Source organism: Crocuta crocuta, unplaced genomic scaffold, assembly GCF_008692635.1.
Source record: "Crocuta crocuta isolate KB4526 unplaced genomic scaffold, BGI_CrCroc_1.0 scaffold574, whole genome shotgun sequence".
In the NCBI taxonomy this organism is placed as follows: domain Eukaryota; kingdom Metazoa; phylum Chordata; class Mammalia; order Carnivora; family Hyaenidae; genus Crocuta; species Crocuta crocuta.
In genome coordinates this window covers 32,067-54,577 of record NW_027531271.1, presented here as the reverse complement: position 1 = coordinate 54,577, position 22,511 = coordinate 32,067, and the positions used below count along the sequence as shown (strand labels likewise).

At 40.2% G+C, this 22,511-nt stretch overlaps 2 protein-coding genes across 4 annotated transcripts in view; one reads left to right on the top strand and one right to left on the bottom strand.

Moving 5' to 3' along the window:
* Positions 1 to 300: 300 nt before the first annotated feature.
* On the top strand, positions 301 to 18,051 carry LOC144237516 (butyrophilin-like protein 10). Its single transcript, XM_077771191.1, is given in 5 exon segments — positions 301 to 1,503; positions 1,722 to 2,075; positions 2,560 to 2,841; positions 3,925 to 5,266; positions 17,287 to 18,051. Coding segments are annotated over 4 exon segments (978 nt in total). The 5' UTR covers positions 301 to 1,373; the 3' UTR covers positions 4,137 to 5,266; positions 17,287 to 18,051.
* The window catches only part of LOC144237515 (C-type lectin domain family 2 member B-like), a 31,962-nt gene continuing 25,125 nt past the window's right edge, over positions 15,675 to 22,511 (bottom strand). For 2 of the 3 annotated variants that reach the window (XR_013336872.1, XM_077771188.1), the window contains exons 3-5: positions 19,906 to 20,093; positions 18,917 to 19,023; positions 15,675 to 15,839 (exon numbers count right to left, since the gene is read on the bottom strand). Coding sequence is in view for 2 of the 3 variants with exons in the window: in XM_077771188.1 (XP_077627314.1) it covers positions 15,722 to 15,839; positions 18,917 to 19,023; positions 19,906 to 20,093 (413 nt within the window). In the remaining variant the exon portion in view is untranslated. The remainder of the gene's footprint in view (positions 15,840 to 18,916; positions 19,024 to 19,905; positions 20,094 to 22,511) is intronic. The other variant, XM_077771190.1, reaches the window with a different exon arrangement.

Sequence of the window (22,511 nt, the reverse complement as noted above, 5' to 3'; positions counted from 1 at the left end):
CCTGCTACCACGACCTTTCTCCTCAACACTCAGTGTATTCAGTTCTGTCAACTACACCCCTTAAGAAGCCCTTCATTTATTTATTTTTTCTGTTGCAACTGCCAAAAAGGCCGTTGTCATTTTTACAGAAAGTAATAGGATTCTACAGAAGCTGGGGAACTCAGCTGCCCACCTCTCCTATCATGGCCTCAAACTTTGTTCTACAGCCTTCTGGAACTTGCAGAGAAGTCAACTGATCCCCTCAAGGCCACCAGAATCTCCCTGGGTAACTCTACAGTCGCACTATTTGGCAAGGTGAGTACTTTCTACTTTAAAGGAACTCCTCCAGATGTCTGTGTTCTTCACCCATTCCCTATTCTTGAGTGACAAGGAGGCCCCAGTGGCCTTCACCAAAGGAAGGCAAGCATGGAAGATAATGAGAGCATGTGCCAGCATACCCCCACCCCCATGCCAATCCTGCAAGGCAGTGCTGGGTTGAATCACCCACACCAGTACATGATTCAAGACACTTGTTCTGGATGCTGAGTTCACCATAAATAATAAAGCTTAGGAGCATGCTGGCCTCAAGCCATCTCTGCCCAGGAGCCCTTGGGGCTCATGTGCCTCCACCTCCAGCTGTAAGTTTCCTTGGGCTGTAAGGGGGTCGACAGAGGTACTTCTGGGCTTGGAGTCACCCGACCAGGGTGTGGGTTTTCTCCCCCAGCTTGCTGGTGTTCCACAACAGAGCACAGCCAGAGGTCAGGGAACGCTTCTACACAAGTGGGTGAGTTCACAGGGGATTGTGTCCATGGAACTCTGTGGACACATGACCACAAAAGAAACCTCATCCACAAGTAGGTGGATATGAGAGCAGGTGGCCACTGTTATGTCTCCATCTCTAGGATGAATAACTTGTGCACGAGTAAGAGGGGCCAAGATAGTGAAAAGGGACCTTTCTCTCCTCTGGCCATGTTTCCTTCACTCCTTTTAGCCTCCTAGTGGTGACTCATCTCTCACCAAGACAGGAGACAGAGAATAAGAAAGAGAGACAGAGACAGAAACTGGGAAAGACAGAGACAGACACATAGAGACAGAGATGGAGAGAGACGGAGACAGACAAAGGCACACGCAGAGACAGAAAGAGGAAGAGACAGAGACATAAACCGAGAGAGACAGAGGCAGAGATGGAGAGAGATAGAGACAGAAACACAGAGAGACAGAAACAGAAAGAAAGAGAGAGAGAGAGAGAGAGAGAGAAAGAAAGGAAAGAAAGAAACAAAGAAGAAAGAAGGAAGGAAGGAGACAGTGAAAGAGAGACAGAGAAAGAAACCAAGAGAGACAGACAAACACTGAGAGACAGACACAGAAAATAACTCCCTCCTGCCCTGTCTCCAATGACCAGGGCTCAGGCCTCTCTGTCCTTAGCAGGCATGGCAAACACACAGGGTCCAGACATTTTGCCACCCTGCGGCTGCATCACCTTTGCCTTCCTGCTGCTCCTGTCCTGCAGCCTCTCTGCAACCAGTAGGAGGCTCCACCCACCCTCACCCCGTCTTAGGAGGGAACCGTGGCATGGACAGGAAGGCAGGAGGGGGCTGAGCTGGATCCTAGCAGTCCTTCCCTGGGGACCCTAAGCAGGCTGGCAGGTGGGGAGGGGAGGGGGAGGAACACTGGGGAAGGCGGCTGGGCCCCTGTCTCCTCTCACCTGGCCTAACCCATGCTTTCTGTTCTGCCCTCATAAGGGAAAGCTGATTTCTATGTCCTTGGACCTGGCCAGCCAGTCCTGGCTGTGGTGGGGTAAAGTGTGGAGTTGCAATGCCGTCTGTCCCTCAATATCAGCGCAGAGGACATGGAGGTGCGGTGGTACAGGGAGCAGGAGTCCCCAGCTGTGCACCCGCACAAGGGAGGCAGGGACGTGCCTGAAGAGCAGATGAGGCAGTACCAGGCCAGGACGATCTTTCTGACTGCTGGGCTGACCCACAGCCGAGCCGCACTGACCGTACACAACATCACTGTGTTCGATAACGGGACCTTCCACTGCAAGTTCAAAGATGATGTGGTGTCTGAGAACACCACACTGTGGCTGAGGGTGGCAGGTGAGGGTTGCCACTGGGGCCCCTGACCTTCTGGTCTCCCCTAGAGCTTCTCCCCCAGCTGCAGATCGTCCCCTGATGGCACAAGCCTGAGCATGTCCCACATCATGTGCTAATGCACCAGAACAGGCAGGTTCTGGACACCTGGCTTGTTTTCTAAGTCCATTTCGCTCTGTTTTCTCCACTGACCCAGTAAGAGGAGAGTCGAGGTAGGGAGGGAAAGACAGAGGCAGAGAGAAACACAGAGAGACATGGAGAGGAAAAGACACTGATTTTGCCATACAGGAAAGGTATTTGATCTTCCTGGTCCTCTTCTGTATTGTCCTGTGCTTTCTGGGTAGAGGGTAACATATATAGCATATAAATATTACACAGAGTAGGTAGTCCATGAAAAACCTCAATACCTGCTGGAAATTCTCAGGATCTGTTATTTTCCATCAGGAGTGGTAATGGTTGCAGAGGCTGGAAAGGCTGTTTCTTCTCATAGGGCTGGGCTCTGAGCCCAGAATGCAAGTACAAGCTGGCTGGGGTGAAGGTATCAGGGCAGAGTGCACCTCGGAGGGCTGGTACCCAGAGCCCCAGGTGGAGTGGAGAGACTTCAGGGGACAGGCCGTATCTTCCATGACCAACCTCACAGTGTCGCCAACAACGGGTCTCTTTGCAGTGGTGTCCAACGTGACCGTCCAGGACAGGGACATGGGGGGCCTCTTTTGCTCCATCTCCAGCCCCCTCCTCCAAGAGTGGAAGGAGGCCAAGAGCCAACTTCCCGGTGAGTGGTCTGCTCCATTCAAGCCCCAAGAGCTCTGAGCATCCCAGACAGTAAGTTGTTAATATCCAATACCCTACATAGTTCCTTGTGATCAGAACTTGTAAGCTCTACTCTCTCCCAGCTTCCAAACACACAACCCAGTAGTTAACTACAGTTTCCATGCTATATGACACCTCCCTGGGGCTTATTTATTTTATAACTGGAAGTTTGTACCTTTTGACCCTCTTCACCCTTTACATCCCCCATCTCTCACCTCTGGAAACCACCAATCTGTTCTCTGCATGTATGAAGTGGGCTGTCTGGTTTTCTGGAGGTTTGGGGAGGTGTTTTGTCTCATTTTATATTTTACTTATCCATGAGATCCTACATTTTTGTGACTAACTTCAATTAGCAAAGCCCTCAAGGTGCATCCATATTGTTGCAAATGCCTGGATTCCCTTCTTGTTTATAGCTGAATAGCATACCATTGTTTAAATATACTCTTTTCTTTATCCATTCATCCATTGGTGGATGCTTGGGCTCTTTCCATATCTTGGCTATTGTAAAATAATACTGCCATAAATGTAAGGTTGCATTAGCTTTTTTAGTTAATATTTTTATTTTCTTTGGATACATACCCAGAAGTGGGATTGATGGATCAGGTGGTAGTTCTGTTTTTATGTGTTTGAGGAGTGTCCAACGTGCTCTCCACAGTGACTGTACAGATAGCTCCCTTCTACTAGCACTAAACAGTATTCTGTTTTCTGGATGCCCTACAGTCTGTTTATGCATCCACCTTCCAAAGGACACCTTGGGGGCTTCCAGTTTCACTCTATATAAAAATTTCCTTCTAAATAACCTCAATCTTCCAGAAAATTTGCAGGTATGATACACAGAACGCAGACCTACCCAGTATTTAACCTTCTGCCAGTTGTCTACCATCTCTCTCCTGTGTGTCTGTCCAGATCTGTCTGTACAAACACACACATATGTTTTCCGGGTCATGTCAGGTTAGTTCACCAGCACCTGCCCCCAGACTCAAGAACCCCATGGTGTTCCTAAGAACACAGGGACTCTCTCACCCTGGTATTCCCACCTCCCCAGTCTCTGTTTTAGCTCAGTTGTCCAGAGGTTTCCTGTCAGTGGTGTGGAGGACAGTGCTGCCTGTGATCCTAACTGTGGTGGGGCTTGTAGCAACTGGAGCCACCTGTCTTTTCTGGAAATGTCAGAGGGACAGGAATAGAGTGCAGCCGGAAGAAGAGAAACTGTGCAGAGAAGAGGAGGCATGCTGTCAGCAGCATTTTACACAGAGCTAGAACAAACAATTCTAAAATTTATATGGAACCAATAAAGACCTCAAATAGCCAAAGCAATCCTGACAAAGAAAAGCAAATCTAGAGGCATCACAATTCTGGACATCAAGCTACATTACAAAGCTATAGTGATCAAAGCAGTATGATACGGGCACAAAATCGACAGATAGATCAATGAAACAGAATAGAAAACCCAGAAATAGACCCACAACTATATGGTCCATTAATCTTCGCCAAAGTGGGAAAGAATATCCAATGGGAAAAAGACAGTCTTTTCAACAACTGTTGTTGGATAAACTGGTCAGCTACATGCAAAAGAATGAAACTAAACCACTTTTCTTACACCATACACAAGAATACATTCAAAATGGATGAAAGACCTAAATATGAGACCTAAAATCATAAAAATACTAGAAGTTACTCAGGCAGTAACTTCGACATCAGCCAAAGCAACTTCTTTCTAGACATGACTTCCGTGGCAAGGGGAAACAGAAACAAAAATAAACTATTGTGACTTCATCAAGATAAAAAGCTTCTGCACAGTGAAGGAAACAATAAAACTGAAAGGCAACCAATGGAATGGGAGAAGTAATTTGCAAATGGCATATCTGATAAAAGGTTAGTTTCCAAAATATATAAAGAACTTCTATAACTCAAAACCAAAAATCTAATAACCTAATATAAAAATGGGCAGAAGACATAATAGACATTTTCTCAAAGACATACAGATGGCAGACAGGCACATGAAAAGATGCTCAACATCAATGACCATCAGGGAAATACAAACCAAAACTACAATGAGATATCACCCAATGTGCTAAAATGAGTAACACAGGAATCAACAGGCATTGGGGAGGATGCAGAGAAAGGGGACCTCTCTTACACTGTTGGTAGGGATGCACACTGATGCAGCCACTGTGGAAAACAGTATGGAGCTTCTTCAAAAAGTTAAAAATGGAACTACCTCATGATCCTGCAGTTGAACTACTAGCAATTCTATTTACTCAAAAAATAGAAAAATACAAATTCCAAGGGATACATCTACCCCAATGTTGATAGCAGCCTTATCTACAATAGTAAGCTTATGGAAACAGATCAAGTGTCCATCGACTGCTGAATGAGCACTGAGTGAGGTATGGAAGTGTCGAGTCATTATATCGTATACACGAAACTAATGTTACAGTGTATTTTAACTAACTGGGATTTAAATAACAACTCTAAGAAAAAGGGATTTGAAAAAACAATTTTTTTTTCATATTCTCTGTCTCTGTTCAGAATTGCAGAGCAGACCTGGTGAAGAATAACTAAAAAAGGCAGTGCCTGGGTGACTCAGTTGATTAAGTTCCAACTCTTGATTTCAGCCCAGGTCATGATCTCATGGTTCATGACATCAAGCCCCATGTCAGGCTCTGTGGTGACAGTGTGGAGCCTGCTTGGGATTCCTTCTCTCTCTCTCTCTCTCTCTGCTTCTCTTCACCCCCACCATGTGCACTCTCTCTAAATAAATAAATAAACATTAAAAAAAATTAAAACTTAGAAAATTTATTAGCTTTTAAAGGAGAGACAAAACTTCACCTCCAGCCACTTTAGGTTTTCTGCTGAGCTTTTAACAAAGAGATTAATAAGAGAAAAACAAGTTACTAACACATCACATGGGAGAAACCAAAATGAAGGAGGAATTCAAAGTGGGTTTTAGAAAGCCAGCCTACTTAGCATCTTCAACAAAGAACAATACTTGTGGAGAGAAGTAACAACAGAAAGAAAAGTAGTTTGAGTCTTCCAAAGCTGGCACTCTGTGGGAAGGTAAATACGAGAGAGGAAACTAATGGAGTAAGTTTTGCTTTCTAGGGGGTGCTAAGAATCCATGTAGCAAAAGGAGAATTTATATCTTTAGGTAGAAGAGGTGGAGGATAGGGTGAGTTTCTCCTGTGTTTACTGCTTCCTAATTGCTTTCATGTCAGAATATTTTTTATGTCAAAAAGACATATTTTGGGGTACATATTCTGGTTTCCTTCAGTTTCATGATCAAAACAAAAGGGGAAGGTGACTTTTAAAAAAACTTTATTTTTGAGAGAAAGAGAAAGAGCGCAAGTGGAGGAGGAGCAGAGAGAAACAGAGAGAGAAAATCCCAAGCAGGCTTCACACTGTCCGAATAGAGTCTGACACGGGGCTTGATCTCACAAACTGAGATCATGACTTGAGCCGAAATCAAGAGTCCAATGTAAAACTGAATGAGTGACCCAGGTGCTCCAAAAGGGGAAAGGATTCTTAAATTTTTAAAAAATGTTTATTTATTTTTGAGAGAGGGAGGGAGATGGAGTGTGAACAGGGGAGGTGCAGAGAGAGAAAGAGGGAGACACAGAATGTGAAGCAGGCTCCAGGCTCTGAGCTGTCAGCACAGAGCCTGACGAGGGTCTCAAACTCACAAACCGAGAGATCATGACCCGAACTGAAATTGGCCGCTCCACTGACTGAGCCACCCAGGCACTCCAGTAAAGGATTTTAATGGGAGAGATATAGCTGCAATATTTTTAGACAATTTGATTATATAAAAACAATATACAACAGAATTAACTTGTATTTTGCTTTATTGTATCTCTGGTTACAACTGCTATATGATGCTAAACAGTACCAATGAATAAGAATCTTTTCCTTGTTCTTGATCTTGAAAGGGAATCTATAAAACTTTATTAAGCTTTATAAAAATGCATAAATTTATGTATAATGTTAGCAATTTAGCGAAGTAGTCTCCTATTCCTAGTTTCCTAAGAGGACTTATCCCAGATAGGCATTGAATGTTATCAAATGCTTTAAACGCTTTTGTTGAATAGTCAGTGCTCACTTCAGTAGCACATATACTAAAAATTGGAATAAACAGTCATGTGGTTTTACTTATTAAGTCTGTTAACAAGGTAGCCAGGCTGCATTTATTGCTTTTCTGATACTAAAGCATTCCAAAAGTAAATCCATGTGAATATGAGTTTTTGACTATGTTCTTATATTTAGTTAACTAATTTTTTTTTTAGATTTTCTACTAATTTCATAAGACAATCTATTTCTTTTTATTTTGTCCTTAGCTTGTTTTGAAAGGAAATTTTCACTGGCCTCAGAAAGAACTGAGAAGATATCTTTTTTTGGCGTGGTGGTGGTGGTATTTTTTTGGAGAAAGATGTAAAAGAATTAGCTGTTCCTCAAAAGATTGGTAGATTTACTCTATTTTGATTACTGTTTCAGTTTCCATATGTATTTTACTTTACTTTTATTTTAAGTGTGTATTTATTTTGAGAGAGAGTGAGAGCACGTGCATAAGTGGGGTAGGGACAGAGAGAGGGAGAGAGAAAATCCCAAGCAGACTCCCTGTGGCCAGTGAGGCCCCAAAGCGGGTCTCAATCTCACCAACCGTGAGATCATGACCTGAGCCAAATTCAAGAGCGGGGTGCTTAACCAAGGTATACAGGTGCCCCTTCTATATTTACTTTAATTATTTCTTTTTCCCCGTTACATTTTGTCATTTTATCTTTTTTAAAAATCTATTTGTTCTCTGTTATCTAAGTTGATAAATGCATAGGTGGTTTAGTTTGTTAGGACTGCCTTAACAAGGCCCCATGTACTAGGTGGCTTAAATAACAGATATTTATTGTGCATGTTTCTGGAGGTTGGAAGTCTGAAACTAAGGTATTGGCAGGGTTAAATCTTCATGAGGGCTGTAAGGAAAGGAACTNATAGTTATCACCGTGTTGATAGGGCATTATCCCTGTATGCAAGTCTATCTCCAAATTTCCCCTTTTAATAAGAATACCAGTCATACTAGATTGGGGTCCACCCCCCACTGACCTCATTTTAAAAGACTTTATCTCAAAATAAGGTCACGTTCTGAGATACTGGGGGTTTGGACTCCAACCTATGAGTTTGCAGGGAGATAGAATTCAACCTGTAACAATTGATGAATCGTTTTCAAAATGCTTCATTAAATTTTAATATTTATGGGTTTTAAATATTTATTTTTGAGAGAGAGAGAGAGAGCAGGGGAAGGGCATAAGGGGAGGAAGAGAGAGAATTCCAGGCAGGCTCTATGCTGTTTGCATGGAGTCTGACTCTGGGCTTAAACCCATGAACAGTAAGATCGTGACCTGAGCCTAAATCAAGAGTCAGATGCTTAATTGAATGAGCCACCCAGGCACCATACTAATACTAATTTTAATTTTGTGTCTGGCTTTCTTTAATTTAACCTCAATATCCTCTCTCTCTCTCTTTCTCTCTCTCCATCTCTCTCTCTTTCTCAGATTCTTACTATCTAGAGTTGGCATTTCTACCTCCATTTTTCATATTGCTCAGCTTTTTCTTTTGTATTTTCCATCTTGTTTTCTTTTCTACTATGTTTTAGACTAATTTATCCTCTTTTTTAAAAAATGATTATAATGTTTGTTTACCTTTGAGAGACAGACAGAGCTTGAGTTGGGGAGGGGAAGATAGAGAGGGAGACACAGAATCCAAAGCAGGCTTCAGGCTCTGAGCTGTCAGCACAGTGCCTGACGTGGGGCTCAAACCCATGAACCGTGAGATCATGACCTGAGCCAAAGTTGTCCGCTTAACCAACTGAGCTACCCAGGCACCCCAAGGCTAATTAATTCTTCATAACATCCATGCTCCTGATTAATTCTACAAAGTGTCCTGTATTTCAAATACATTCCCTTACTTAATATTTCCACTTGGCTTTCCTATTCTTGTTGAGTATTTTTATTGTGTTTTACTTCTCAGAATCACTCTTTGATTTTTCTTCTTGGAATATTCTGGGAATTATTGTATTTTAGAGGGGTTACCTTTCTCAGGTCCCCAGCTACTTTACATGTTCTCCAGGCATCAGTGACCTCATCCAGTATCATGACTGAAGGTCAATTTTTTAATTTAAGGAGACATCTTGACCTTGGAATGCAAGACTGTGAGTTATAAGCACAACAGACTACTTTCGGCAACCCTTTTCTGTTTCTACCTCACAGAGAAACTCCTGTGGCCCAGAATTCAACCTTAAAGGCTATGAAAAAACCAGTACTTGGAAAAGGTAATCTTTTTAGGTTATGATCACAATCCATGGGGGTCGTGAGGAGAGGAAGTAGAGGAATTAACTAACATAATAAGGTTTCTGACTAGCCTGCAAGGGTACATTTTAAAATTCGATCTTTCTAACAAAATTATAAACATATATGTGCTAAACATCAGATATCCAAAATATGGAAAGCAAACACTAAAAGAATTTTTTAAATTATTCTGAATTTTACTTATTTATTTTATGCATATATGCATAGGCATGTGTACATGTGCTGAGTTACCTTTTCCTAAGCACTGAATATTTATCAGGCAATGAACTAAACATTTTTCACAGAAAACCTGTCTCATTCCTCATAACAACTTCTGTAAAAGGGGATTAATAATCCTACTTGTATAAATGCAGACACTAATGCTCAGAGAGATTAATAATTTCATCCAAGGTCATTGCAATATTATAAAAATCACTTATTTGTACTCAGTATTTTTAATCCTTTGTTGTGCCCTACTTCTTGTTTTGCTTGTTCGAGTTTGTGTTCTGTGAATCCATGTAGAGAGATGAGTCGCAATAATTTTAAATTTTTTACATCTGAAAATATGCTCAAACATCTGATAGACTGAATTAAAAACTTGAATGAAAACATTCTCCTTTATGAACATGAAAAGTTGCACTATTGTCTTCATGTAGCTGCTGCTGCTGCAAAAAAACTAAGGATTTTCATTTTAGAGTTCATCTGATTTGTGTGTTTTCCTTCTCTTGGAAGGCTTTCAAGATTTCCTCTTTTTTCTTGATGTTTTGAAATTCAGAAGCTGTTATCAAATTACAAAAAATCCTTTTAATCTTTCTGCTCATTACTGTGTGTGTTTTTCAAATTTTAGGTTCGTTTTTTTCTTCAGTTATGATACTTTTTCTTCTGCTACGGCTAAAAGTCACTCCACTTCACTTCACTCTTTCTGGGATTCCTGTATATACCACACATCTAAATTCTTTACTTGTCACATCCATTTATTGTTGTGCTATTTTTCTTTTTAAAATTTTGACAAAAACTTTTTTTGAGAGAGAGAGAGAGACTGTGTGTGAGCAGGGGAAGGCAGAGAGAGAGAGAGAGAGAGAGATAAAGAATCCGAAGCAGGTTCCAGGCTCTGAGCTGTCAGCACAGAGCCTGACGCCCGGTTCAGACTCACTAATCGTGAGATCATGGCCTGAGCCAAAGTCAGATACTTGACCAACTAAGCCACCCACGTGTCCCACTATTTTTCTTTCTTTTTTTATTAAATTTATTTTGAGAGAAAGAGAGATAAAGGGAATTCCAAGCAGACTCTGCAGGATCAGTACTGAGCCCAACGTGGGGCTCCAACTCAGGAACCGTGAGATCATGACCTGAGCCGAAATCAAGAATCGAACGCTTAACTGAGCCACCCAGGCGTCCCTGTTTTGTTATTTTTCAATGATATCAAAGAGAATTCTTCCATGTCACAAGGACACAAATTCTGATAAGAAAAATTAGTCATTCTATTAGCAGTCCATTCTTTTTTTTTTTTTTTTTCATGTTTTATTAATTTCTAGGAGAGAGAGAGAGAGAGAGAGACAGCGTGAGCAGGGGAGGNGCCCCTATTAGCAGTCCATTCTTGAACGAGTTCCTTAGTGGATGAGAAAATGGCAATCCAGATTTCTGCTTCCACCTGTGCTGGCTTCGGCAGCACATATACTAAAATTGGAACAGATTTCTGCTTCCACCCTTAAAAAATACTGGGGATAGTTCAGAGGTATGGGAAAGACACATAGATTTGAGAAATCAACATAAGGGACTGCTAGAAAGCCCTTTGGAGATCCAAGGTTACTCTATGTACATGTAAGCGTGTGTGTGTGTGTGTGTGTGTGTGTGTGTGTGTGTGTGTGTGTATGAGTGTCCATGAATGCTAAGTGAGCAGTAAGGCTCAGGGCAGTTGGGAGATACAGCAGGCGTGGGGCTATAAGAAAGAAAAGGCATTCGAGGAAAGTTTTATTTCTGCTTTTACATCCTCCCACCTGGTCTTTGGACAGTTATTACATGTTCTAGCACCAAAGAAATCACCCAGGCGTCTCGAGTGTGCATGATAAGTACTTGAAAGCCAGGCTCAAAGAAACACTGAAATTATTTTATCATGGTAAAAAACAAAATTTAGCTTTTGAACTGCTTTTAAGTGAATAATACATTACATTTACTGAAGACACTTCTAATTAAAATTGCTTGGAACTGAAACAGTCTGCCTTGTAAGATAGAGATGTTATCACTACAAGTATTCTGGCATAGAAATTACTGGAAATGTTGGAGCTAGACATGTCACAGGAAGTGAGAAGTTTTACTGACTCCTGAAGTCTCCTCAACTTCTAGGATTACTAGATTTATTTATTAAGAGAATCGCTGGATAGCTGCTAGGGGAATTCATACTGGTAAACTGCAGAAATGATCTGTTTCTCTTCACTGACATATCTTGAAGTTTTGAAAGGTTTCCTATTCTGGTCATGTAATTTGGCAAAATGGTTCACTCATGTTGTCTAACAGAAACCCTATCAATTGCTGTGAATGGTGCGGTTTTGTTTTGTTTCATCGTGCCTTGTTTTTCTCATTTGTTAGTTTCCCCATTTGTATTTCAGTCCACTTAAAATTAGCATAATTTTTAGGGCTCAGTCAATCCTTACACTTCAAAAGCCCTTTTCAGCCTTACAAAGTATCTTCAAGCCACCTTCCAGATTTTCTCAACTTTTATCGAGATGATATTGGGGAAACAAAGACACTGGACACCAAATGATTCTGAAAATCCACCTGACCCAAACACAAACATTTAGAAAGATCTTCATTCACTTTAGCAAGACATCAGCTATGTCTACCCCTCCTTGGTCTGTGCTGGTGGAGAGAGTGAAAGCAATCTCGGATACAGGATTGGGCAAAACTGTGGCAAGTAACTTTTCTATGTTGTAAAAATGCATTTTCAAAAACCTTTTTATTGGGATATGATGCACACACCGTAAAAATCGCTCTAAATATCTTCATATACACAAGCTCATGCTTGCTCTTACAGATACAAAACTCCACATGTTCTCCCAAAATCTTGCATACTTTACAGACTGCTTCCTCCACCTTATTTTTTTAAAAAATTTTTAATGCTTTATTTATTTCTAGGGGATAGAGAGAGAGACAGCGTGAGCAGGGGAGGGTCAGAGAGAGAGGGAGTCACAGACTGAAACAGGCTCCAGGGTCTGAGCTGGCAGTCAGCACAGAGCCCGACGCGGGGCTCGAACCCACGAACCGCGAGTTCATGACCTAAGCGAAAGTCGGACGCTTAACCGACTAAGCCACCCAGGCACCCCTTCCTCCACCTTATAAACTTGAGTAGTTTTTCTCCCTTAGGAAAGAGGTCAGCATTTCTAGACTGTCCTATATTTTGGTTTTTATTTATTTTCCCTTCATTCTCCTTCACCCAACGAAACTTACTTTTCCTGCATGTCTAGTTATCATGCTTCCCATCACGCAGCGCTTGGGTGACCATGGCAGCTGCGATTGGTCCAGATTAATAGGAGAGAACTGGAAGGTTACCTCCACACATTAGTAATAATGAGCAGGCTTTTATCTCACGGTAATGGAAAATTTTCAGTCAGCACTCATTTGAATCAAGGAGATGTGGTATGAGTAAATAGTCAAATTGATTCAGATCAGAGATAAAAGCAGACAGACTCGTTAGGATAAAAGTGGGAAGTTGACTCATCCATGAGCAAGGGAGTGTCATGAAATTGGCAAAATATTTTTGTCTTTAAATAAGAAGAGTATCCTACGTGGCATATTGAGTGTAACACATGGAAAATAATATTCATCATCTTATAGCACTCCATATGCTTTTTTGGACTTATCTCAATTCTCATTTTTATAGAAACCCAAATCATTAATAGTAATTACCCCCTCACACACATATTCAGTCTCTATAGGTTCAAATGCAGTTATTATTTGTGTGACCTTTAGAAAGCTATTGAAACTCTGATGCTCACTCAGTTCTCCCTTCTGCAAAATTGAGAGAAAAATTATACTTACCTGCAGGAATGTTACAATGATCAAATGAGGTACTACATGGAGAATGCTTACAATAATCATTGCCTGGCATTTATGTCAAATTCTTCCTTCCTTCCTTCCTTCTTCTTTCCTTTCCTTTCCTTTCCTTCCTTCCTTCCTTCCTTCCTTCCTTCCTTCTTTCTTTCTTTCTTTCTTTCTTTTTCTTTCTTTCTTTCTTTCTTTCTTTCTTTCTTTCTTTCTTTCTTTCTTTCTTTCTTTCTTTCTTTCTTTCTCTTTCTCTCTTATCTTTATTATCTATCAATTTCTATTTATCATCTATCTATCTATCTATCTATCATCTATTTCTATCTATTCATCCATCCATACACACACACATTCTGGTACATTTATCCCCTTAAAATCTACTTATGAATTATAGCATACATATGAACTAAAATAGAACTATATATTCCTTGAAGATTTTGTATGAAGCTGTATTATGCTTTTATTTATTTTTTAGTGTTTTATTTATTTCTGAGAGAGAGAGAGTCAGCAAGGGAAGGTCAGAAAGAGAGGGAGACACAGAATCTGAAACAGGCTCCAGGCTCTGAGCTGTCAGCACAGAGCCCGACGAGGGGCTCGAACCCACGAACCGTGAGATCATGACCTGAACCAAAATCGGATGTTTAGCTGACTGAGCCACCCAGGCACCCCTGTATTATGCTTTGAAAACTTTGTATCTCGAAGTCATTCACTGGTTGGATCACTGATCCACTTATTGGTTAGAGTCAGTACTTTTCTCTAGATTTGTTATATAAATTTGCCCAATTACGACAACCAAAATGTGTGCATGCCTCAGCTTTCTGTGCATAGCCATCCCTCTGTTCATTTCTGTAAGACTGAGAAGCTTATATACAGACACTAGCAAGCATTCCTTAAGTTTTACTTAATCATGCTGGAGGCTTGAATACCTTCAGTATGGTTGGCCCATGCCTTGTGGACTTTTGGAGTCACCTTTGGAATCAGGAAGACCTGATTCTAATCTCAGGTCCAGAATTTGCTAGTCTTTTTGACTTCTGGAAAGTTCCATGAACTCTTGTCATTGGCTTTCTTTATAGGTCTTGTTGAAACACATACCTTCCTCATTGTGTTTGGAAGGCTATTAAATGAGGTGGCATGAAGTACACTGGACACAGAAAGGACATAGTAGATGTTTAGTGAACTTGAAGAACCTTTCTCCCCTTACATGCACACTTATAATCTTGCATGCCCATATATGCAAGATTCACAGTTTGCATTGCGATTACTGTTTTTTTTTCCTCCTCTAAGTCCAATGGAGGCAATTGAGTAGTTTAAGAAAACCTACAAATAATCTAAGCTTTCATTGGCTCATTTGTTTTAGAAAAACTTGAGAATATTTCTCTTTTGAGAATATCTCACCACTCATTGTGTTTGTAAATGTAAAAAGAAAGAAAATAGAGACTAAGATATTAAAATGCGCACAGATTTATAATGAAAACTAGATGTTGACCCCCTCCCTCTGCCCCTCAGATTCCTATTTTAATATATATGATCTTGGATCCAGGGACACCTGGGTGACTCTTAGTTTCAGCTCAGGTCATGATCTTATGGTTTCGTGGGTTCGAGCCCCATGTTGGGCTCTGCATTAACAGCAAGGAATCTGCTTGGATTCTCTCTCCCTCTCTTCTGCCCCTCCCCCACTCACACTGTCTCTCAAAAATAAACTTTAAAAAATACATATAACCTGGGCTTTAAATCCCATGGCTTTGTGAAAGATCAGAGAGATCTCCATGACTTCTTCAAATCACCAGAACTTCTTCCTTCACATTCTACTCTCTAAATATTCATGAGTTTTCTTTAGCATGACTCACTTCCCAGAGCCTGATTCCTTCAGTGGTTTCAACAACATCGAATCCATGTGATAGAATTCCTCTGGTCAGTAATTTGAATAAAGATCTAGGAAATCGTGAAAAATTGTACCTGGCTCTGGATATATTTTCAGGGGATTTTGTCTTTGATGGTGATGTGAAGTAAGAAACCCTAATTAATCTCTGAATACCTCACCCATGGAACTTCTTTCCAAATTCTAAATGAATACCGCTACATACCGCTGGGGACTGAGTGGAACATCCAATGCTCACTCCATGCCTCATCTCTTATCTCTTGTAGGCAGATGTAATTGAATGTCAGAGGAGTAGAGGAGTCTTTCACTCCCTTCTCTTTATCCTCCAATCTGTTCCACTGACACATGCTATTGAATCAGCTGTGACCAAGACCACCATTATACCCATAGTGTGGCTTAGCAACGTCATGAAAAATTCAGTTTAGTTTCTTGAGGTCTTAAATTATTATTTAAATGAAGCTAAAAGTCATTGAAAATTTCATCAAGCAACTTAAAACATATGTCTGATGAAAAGAACAATGTATCCATATGAATTTACAAGGCATAAAAGAAGTTTTTCTTGAATTACTTTATTTGCTCTATTACAGAGGGACCCTTTATCTAAAACAAAGGGGTCCTCTGCTACATATATATTTCATTGTATTATTGCAACTGGCACTGCTTATGCTCTTTTGAAACATGAAGGCACACATTCCACTTCCTCCAATCTTGAACCTGGAACAAAATAAGGAGATTAATTTACTGAAACCCATGAAAAATAATTAGGCACAGCCTAAAATATGTAGCTTTGCTGATTATGTTTCAAAATGTGTGATGCAGGGGCGCCTGGGTAGCTCAGAAGGCCCAGCGCCAGACTTCCGCTCAGGTCACGATCTCACAGTTCATGGGTTTGAGCCCTGTGTGGGGCTCTGTGCTGACAGCTCAGAGCCTGGAGCCTGCTTCAGATTCTGTGTCTCCTCTCTCTGCCCCTCCCTTGCTTGCGCTCTGCCTCTCTCGGTCTCTCAAAAATGAATAAACATTAAAAAAAAATAGAAAAACAAAACCAAGCCAAAATGTGCAATGTAAAAGGAGTAGAGTGATGAAACGAGCTGCTTCTCTCCATTTCAGCCTTCAAATGTCACCACAGGAGGGGAGTGTGGGAAGAAATGAACAGCAGGCAACTTCACTGCAGTAACACAGCCAAGAATCCTGGAGCTTTATGCCATTTTATAATGTAGTAAACATGGAAAATAACTTTGTGAAGGATTAGAGTCTACTTTAATACATTGAAATAAGAATAAGTAAATATAGTCAGCCATTTAAAGATCACATACAGGGAGAGTGTGACTGATATTTTACTGAACCCCCTCCTGCACACATTTAAAACATTGATATGTCTTAAGGCTGAAATAGTGTTCACTAATCCATTTGTTGAAACCTTTACCATAGTAATAGTGAAATAGATATTAACTTGATGGACTATGATAGATGTAATCATAATCATAAGTGAAATATCTAGAAAGGATTTTCTAAGTTTGGATAGTAGGTCATATGGAACATATGAAATTGAAAACTCAGACTGAGAAAAAGAAAAATAGAATGTTTCTCTGATAACTAGCTGGTTACATGGCAATTAAAATGCTTTTAGCACTTCATTTTGGGGGAACTTTGTAACGCTGGTGTAACCTTCCTAATTTCTAGGTTACCTTCAAAAATGTATCCAGCTTACCTCCAAAATACAGGTGTATTTCTGTGCCTTCACATACCCTAGTGTCAATTGTTATGATCTTAATCACGCACCTCTCCCAGTTCATATGTTTATGACCTAACCCAACCCATAGTAGCTCACAATATAACTGTATTAAGAGAGAATATGCTTGAAGAGGTGATGAAGTTACAATGAGGTCTTAAAAGTGAGCCCTGAGGTGCCTGGATGGCTCAGTCGGTTGAGCGTCCGACTTCGGCTCAGGTCATTATCTCACAGTTCATGGCTTCTGGCTCAGCGTCAGGCTCTGGATTGACTGCTAGCTCAGAGCTTGGAGCCTTTCTTCAGATTCTGTGACTCCTTCTCTCTCTGACCCTCCCCTGCTCACACTATCTCTCTCTCTCTCTCTCAAAAATATATAAAATGTTAAAAAAATTAAGAGTGACCCCTAATCCAATATTACTGGTGTCCTCCTAGGAAGAAGCTTGGACCCAGCCAGGCATGTGCACAGAGGGAAGGCTGTGTGAAGACACAGGAGAAGATGGCCATCTACAAGCCAAAGGGAGAGGCCTCGGAAGAAATCGACCCTCCCGACGTCTTGATCTGGCACATCTTGCCTCCAGAACTGTTGTTTACACTGTCCAGTCTGTGGTATTTGTTACAGGAGACTTAGCAAACCAATACACTATTCATTTTTCAGAGACAGAGAGAGACAGAGCATGGTGGGTACAGGGGACAGAGGGAGGGGAGACACAACATCGGACGCAGGCTCCAGGCTCTGAGCTGTCAGAACAGAGCCCGACTCAGGGCTCAAACTTGCAGACTGTGAAATCATGACCTGACCTCAAGTCCAATGCTTAACCGACTGAGCCACCCAGGTGCCGCTAATACACCAGCTTCTATTTTTACTCCTTCCTCATCTTTTAAAAAAAATTGTTTTTACATTTATTTTTGAGAGATGGATTAAGACAGAGTGTGAGTTGGGGAGGGGCAGAGAGAGAAGGAGACACAGTATCTGAAACAGACTCCAGGCTCCGAGCAAGCATACAGCACAGAGCCTGACGCCGGGCTCAAATCCACGAACTGTGAGATCATAACCTGAGCCGAAGTTGGACGCTCAACTGCCTGAGCCATTCAGGCGCCCCTCATCTTTTTTTTTTTTTTATGGGACTATGTAAAATATATAATATTGTATTAAACTGCCAATATTTTCTCTCAAGAAAATAAGTATTAGATCTGATATTCAGAAAGTTTCATTTATGTCCTACTTTTTCTTACACTTTTTAAAGTTGGCTATATTATTATCCTCAAATCATTGTGTGGGTATTTTCACGTCAAGTTGGATAAAAATACAATAATAACAGGAGAAGTCTCTCTATTTTTCGAAAGGCCTGCTGTTTTCTTTATCATGTCATATGCCTCATATAATATCTAGCACAATATGTCATAAAAGTAATACAATACCTACTTAAGTATGTACTAAATAGAACGTAGCTAGAGGTTCCCTCCATGGGGAACTCAATATTCTTTTCCTTTCTCCTCTCTAAAGTTGGAAAATGTCTTAAATGTTTCAAAAGCAAAAATAGAGTCAAGAGGTACAATCAGTTCTCTTCGAGGTAAGGAACATGGAGAAGTTCAAGAATTTTAGACAAAGGTCAATTTTTTGAAAATAGAGCATACATTTTCTCTTTCTCATTCATTCCCTTCCATTTCAGGACACCAGTGGGTGGTAAGTCTAAGCTTGAGTATGCTTTCTCAGACTCCCCTATCAATGACATACCAAAGCAACAACAAACAAACAAAGGGAAAACTCAAGAGGAAACAGACAAGGATCAAACTAGTTAGATTTTTATCTAGTCTAGGAGAAAAAGAACACTTGTAGTATAGATGTTGTATATACAGCCCAACTTACCTTATAGAAGTAGTTGATATTTGATGCCAAACCCTGACTAAAGACTATATATTTGTCTGAATATATCCATATGTCCATATACTGACAGTCTTTTGGGGACATAATGTGGAGGAAACTATAGGAGTAGCTGATTACAGACTTAGAATCCTTACTATATACTTAACACATTTCATGATAAATGTTATTAAGGCTTACCAATAGCTAAATGTATCTCCATTTATCCACCTCCAGGGTGTTCTTGCATTGAGCTTTTTCAGTCCAATCCAATATGAAGAAGTTCCCAAAAGGGGCATCAAAGTTTCCTTTTATGAAATACAGGGTGTTGTCATGGGTCGCTCCTAGTTTTCTCATTCACACTACCCCCAAAGCTATGGTCCTTTTTCGGGTCCATTTTTCTCTTGCTAGGGTTATTGTAAGAGCCCTCTAACATGGCACTCTGCTTTGATATTTGCCACCCATCAGCTTGGCAGAGCAAATGATCCTTCTAAAACTTAAGTCAAATCATGTTTCACTTTTGTTCATAGCTCTGCAATATCTTCCTATTTTACTTGGAGGAAAACCGAAGTATTAACAATAGCCTCAAAGACCCTAATCATCCACATTCCTCACTCAGTCCCTCATTCTAGGCACACTGGCTGGTTTTTTTTCTCTGTTCCTTGAATATTCCAGGCATATACCTACTTTAATGCTCTAGATGTTTCTTCTTCCTGGGAAGCTCATTCCCCCTGATATTCCTCTGACAAACTTTCTAACTGCTTTACAGTTTTCCTCAGTGCCATCATCTCAATGAGATAAGACTATCTTATTTGCAGCCTACTCACCTAGGACCTTCATATATTGCTTATGTATAATCTATGTATATCTAGATCATATCATAGTCACATATCATATTCACATATATCATATGCATAAATCCTGTATATATATATACGTATATATATACATATATACACATATATACGTATATATATATATATATATATACACACTAACTTCTAAAATACTATGTAATTTAACATATTTATTATGATTGTATTCTCTGTCTCTTTTTGGGGGGTGAAAGCTCCATAAAGGCAAAAATCTTTGTTTTGTTGGCTGATACATCACAACTTTGAGGTATACCTGTCATATAATAGCTACCCAATAAATTAAATGAGATTTGTTTTGCAAAGGAGAAATCTAACCACTTGATTCCTGGAGTTGAATATGGCCAGAGATCCATGATAGACTATGCAGGCTTCTTGGCTATCCATCCAAGTTTTTTCATGTTCAGATTGAAAGAAGCAATTATTTCTGATGTGGTTCCAGTCTTGTGGGCATACAGCTTCATCCTCAGAGCATGTATGGTAATTCCATACCTTTGGCTTTTTAACTAAAAGCACGGTGGTAGGGGGAAAAAAAGAAAAAGAAGAAAGTGTAAGAGAAAGAAAAAGTCTTTCCTTCCAGGTAAAATATTTATTTCAGATCGAGAAAATGTATTTTACTTCCATATTCAATTCAAATGATTTAACTCAAACCTCAACTCAGAAAAAAGAAAAGATCAAGAACATCACATGAATGAAATCAGCATTGAAGAATGCAGGTGGATGCATACTTTAAGATAGCAATCAGAGACAAATAAACATCCAGAAACTGAATTAATCTCTAGCCAGTTTCCTCCCATTTCTTATACTACTGGCATTTTCTTTATTCATCTATTCCTTTCCTATTCATCCACTTCTTTCCATTGTGAATAGACCAATTGTCAATATCCATAACATCAGAGGGCTGGCTTACTATTGCTGGCTTAATTGAAACTAGACTGTCTTTCAAGAACAACATTTCCCCAGATGTTGGGGTTGCTCCTTTGTTCTTAAACATAAAACAACGCAAGGAAAAAAAAAGTTTGGAATTTTACTAGCTTTCCACTATCCACTTTTTACTCCCCAACTTACTGCCTCTAGATAGATGAAGTTCCTCATTAAGATATAGCCCTGAGAAAAACAAGGCTCACCAAAAGGACATCTCTTTACAGCTGAAATATATGATGGGCTCATATGGCCTATGAATGGGAGAATCTTCAAATGGGAAAGATACCAGCAATGTAGGACTGTTCATGAGTCCTGGTATAAAAGCCGAGTGGAAAACTCAGGTCGCCAAAACTATCTGAAGGTATCAAGTTCAAAATGATTTTAAAGTTTTGTGTTGAAATAAAAAGCTTGTACAGAATGCAAGTATTTGGTCTGGAACCTGGGTTACCAGAACACCAAGTTTTGTCATTCATTCATTCGTTCATTCATTCATTCATTTGACAACTACCAGTTGAGTTTCTCTCATGTGGCAGACATTTTTGTCAGTCTGGGAATACAACAGTGTACATACAAAACAAAAACCAAACAAAACCCAAAATCTTTGCTTTTATGGGACTTGAATGTCTACTAAATGGTATAGTTTGTCATAAAATATATCAGAGTGAAGGTAGTTAGGATTATTAGGGGAAAGGCTTGCAATTTTAATGCAGTAGTCAGGGGTTCACCCAGAGGGTAATATTTACTAAAAGCTTGGACCAGCTGAGCTAGTGAGGAATATGTACATACAGGGGAAGATCTTCCCAAGCAAAGAAAAACAACAACAACAGTACAAAGGACCAAGGTGAAGTGCCTGGCTTGTTAACAAAAGAGTGAGGATGCTTGAGGGTGCCTGGGAGGCTCAGTCAGTTAAGTGTCTGACTTTAGCTCAGGTCATGATCTCACAGTTTGTGAGTTTGGGTCCTGCGTCAGGCTCTGTGCTGACAGCTCAGAGCCTGGAGCCTGCTTAAGATTCTGTGTGTGTCTCTCTCTCTATTTGCCCTCACGCACTAGCTCTCTCTCACTCTCCCTCTCTCAAAACAAATAAACATTAAAAAAAAAAAAAGAGTGAGGATGCTTGTGTGACTGAAGAAGACTGAGTGAAGGGGCAAGTAAGTAGTAGGAGATGAGATCACAAAGGTAATCGGGTGACTAGATCCAACAGAGTCTGTAGGCCATCTGCAAGATTGTGGCAAGATTACTCAAAGTGAATGAAAAACCATTGCAGCATTTTAAACAGATTTGATTTGTTTTTTAAAGTGTGTTTAAAATATATATTCTAGAAGTGCACTGTCTAGTATGGAAGTCCCTAGCTACACATGGCCATCAATCATTTGAAATCTGGCTAGTCCAACTCCAAAGTCCTAGAAGTATAAAATGCACACTGAATATCAAAACCGTAGTACAAAAATATTTTGTAATATCATGAATCATTAATATACTGATATGTGGTGAAATGATGATATATTGACCATACAGGTGTTACCTGTTAAATACAGGCGTTAACCTCAATTTCTCAGGAGGCAATAATTAAGCAAAAGCATTTTTTTTGGCATCAAAGAATTGCAACTCAGGGCACACAGATTTGAGTAGCAATCCAAGGAGCATCCCACTAGGGAACCAAAGCCAGGGTTTTTTGAGACAAAAGAGGACTTTTTTATATATTGTTTACAAAGGATTGTGATTGGAGCTAGTAGCTGAAAATTAATCTTGGCTAAGCACAGGCGTTGCTAAGGCTTTCACTGAGCAAAAGGCCATTACTGTAGCACATTGCATGTGTTCTTGAGGAGTCCTTGGAATATTCGGGGCAGTTTGGACCAGTTCAAAAGTTCAGGAGGGCATGCATAAACTCTGCTTCCTTAATGGCCTCCTGGATACATTTTAAAACACCTTGACATAAATGACCCCGTATCACTTCATTTTTCACGCTGGGTTAAATACAAAATACAATTAAAACTATTCTC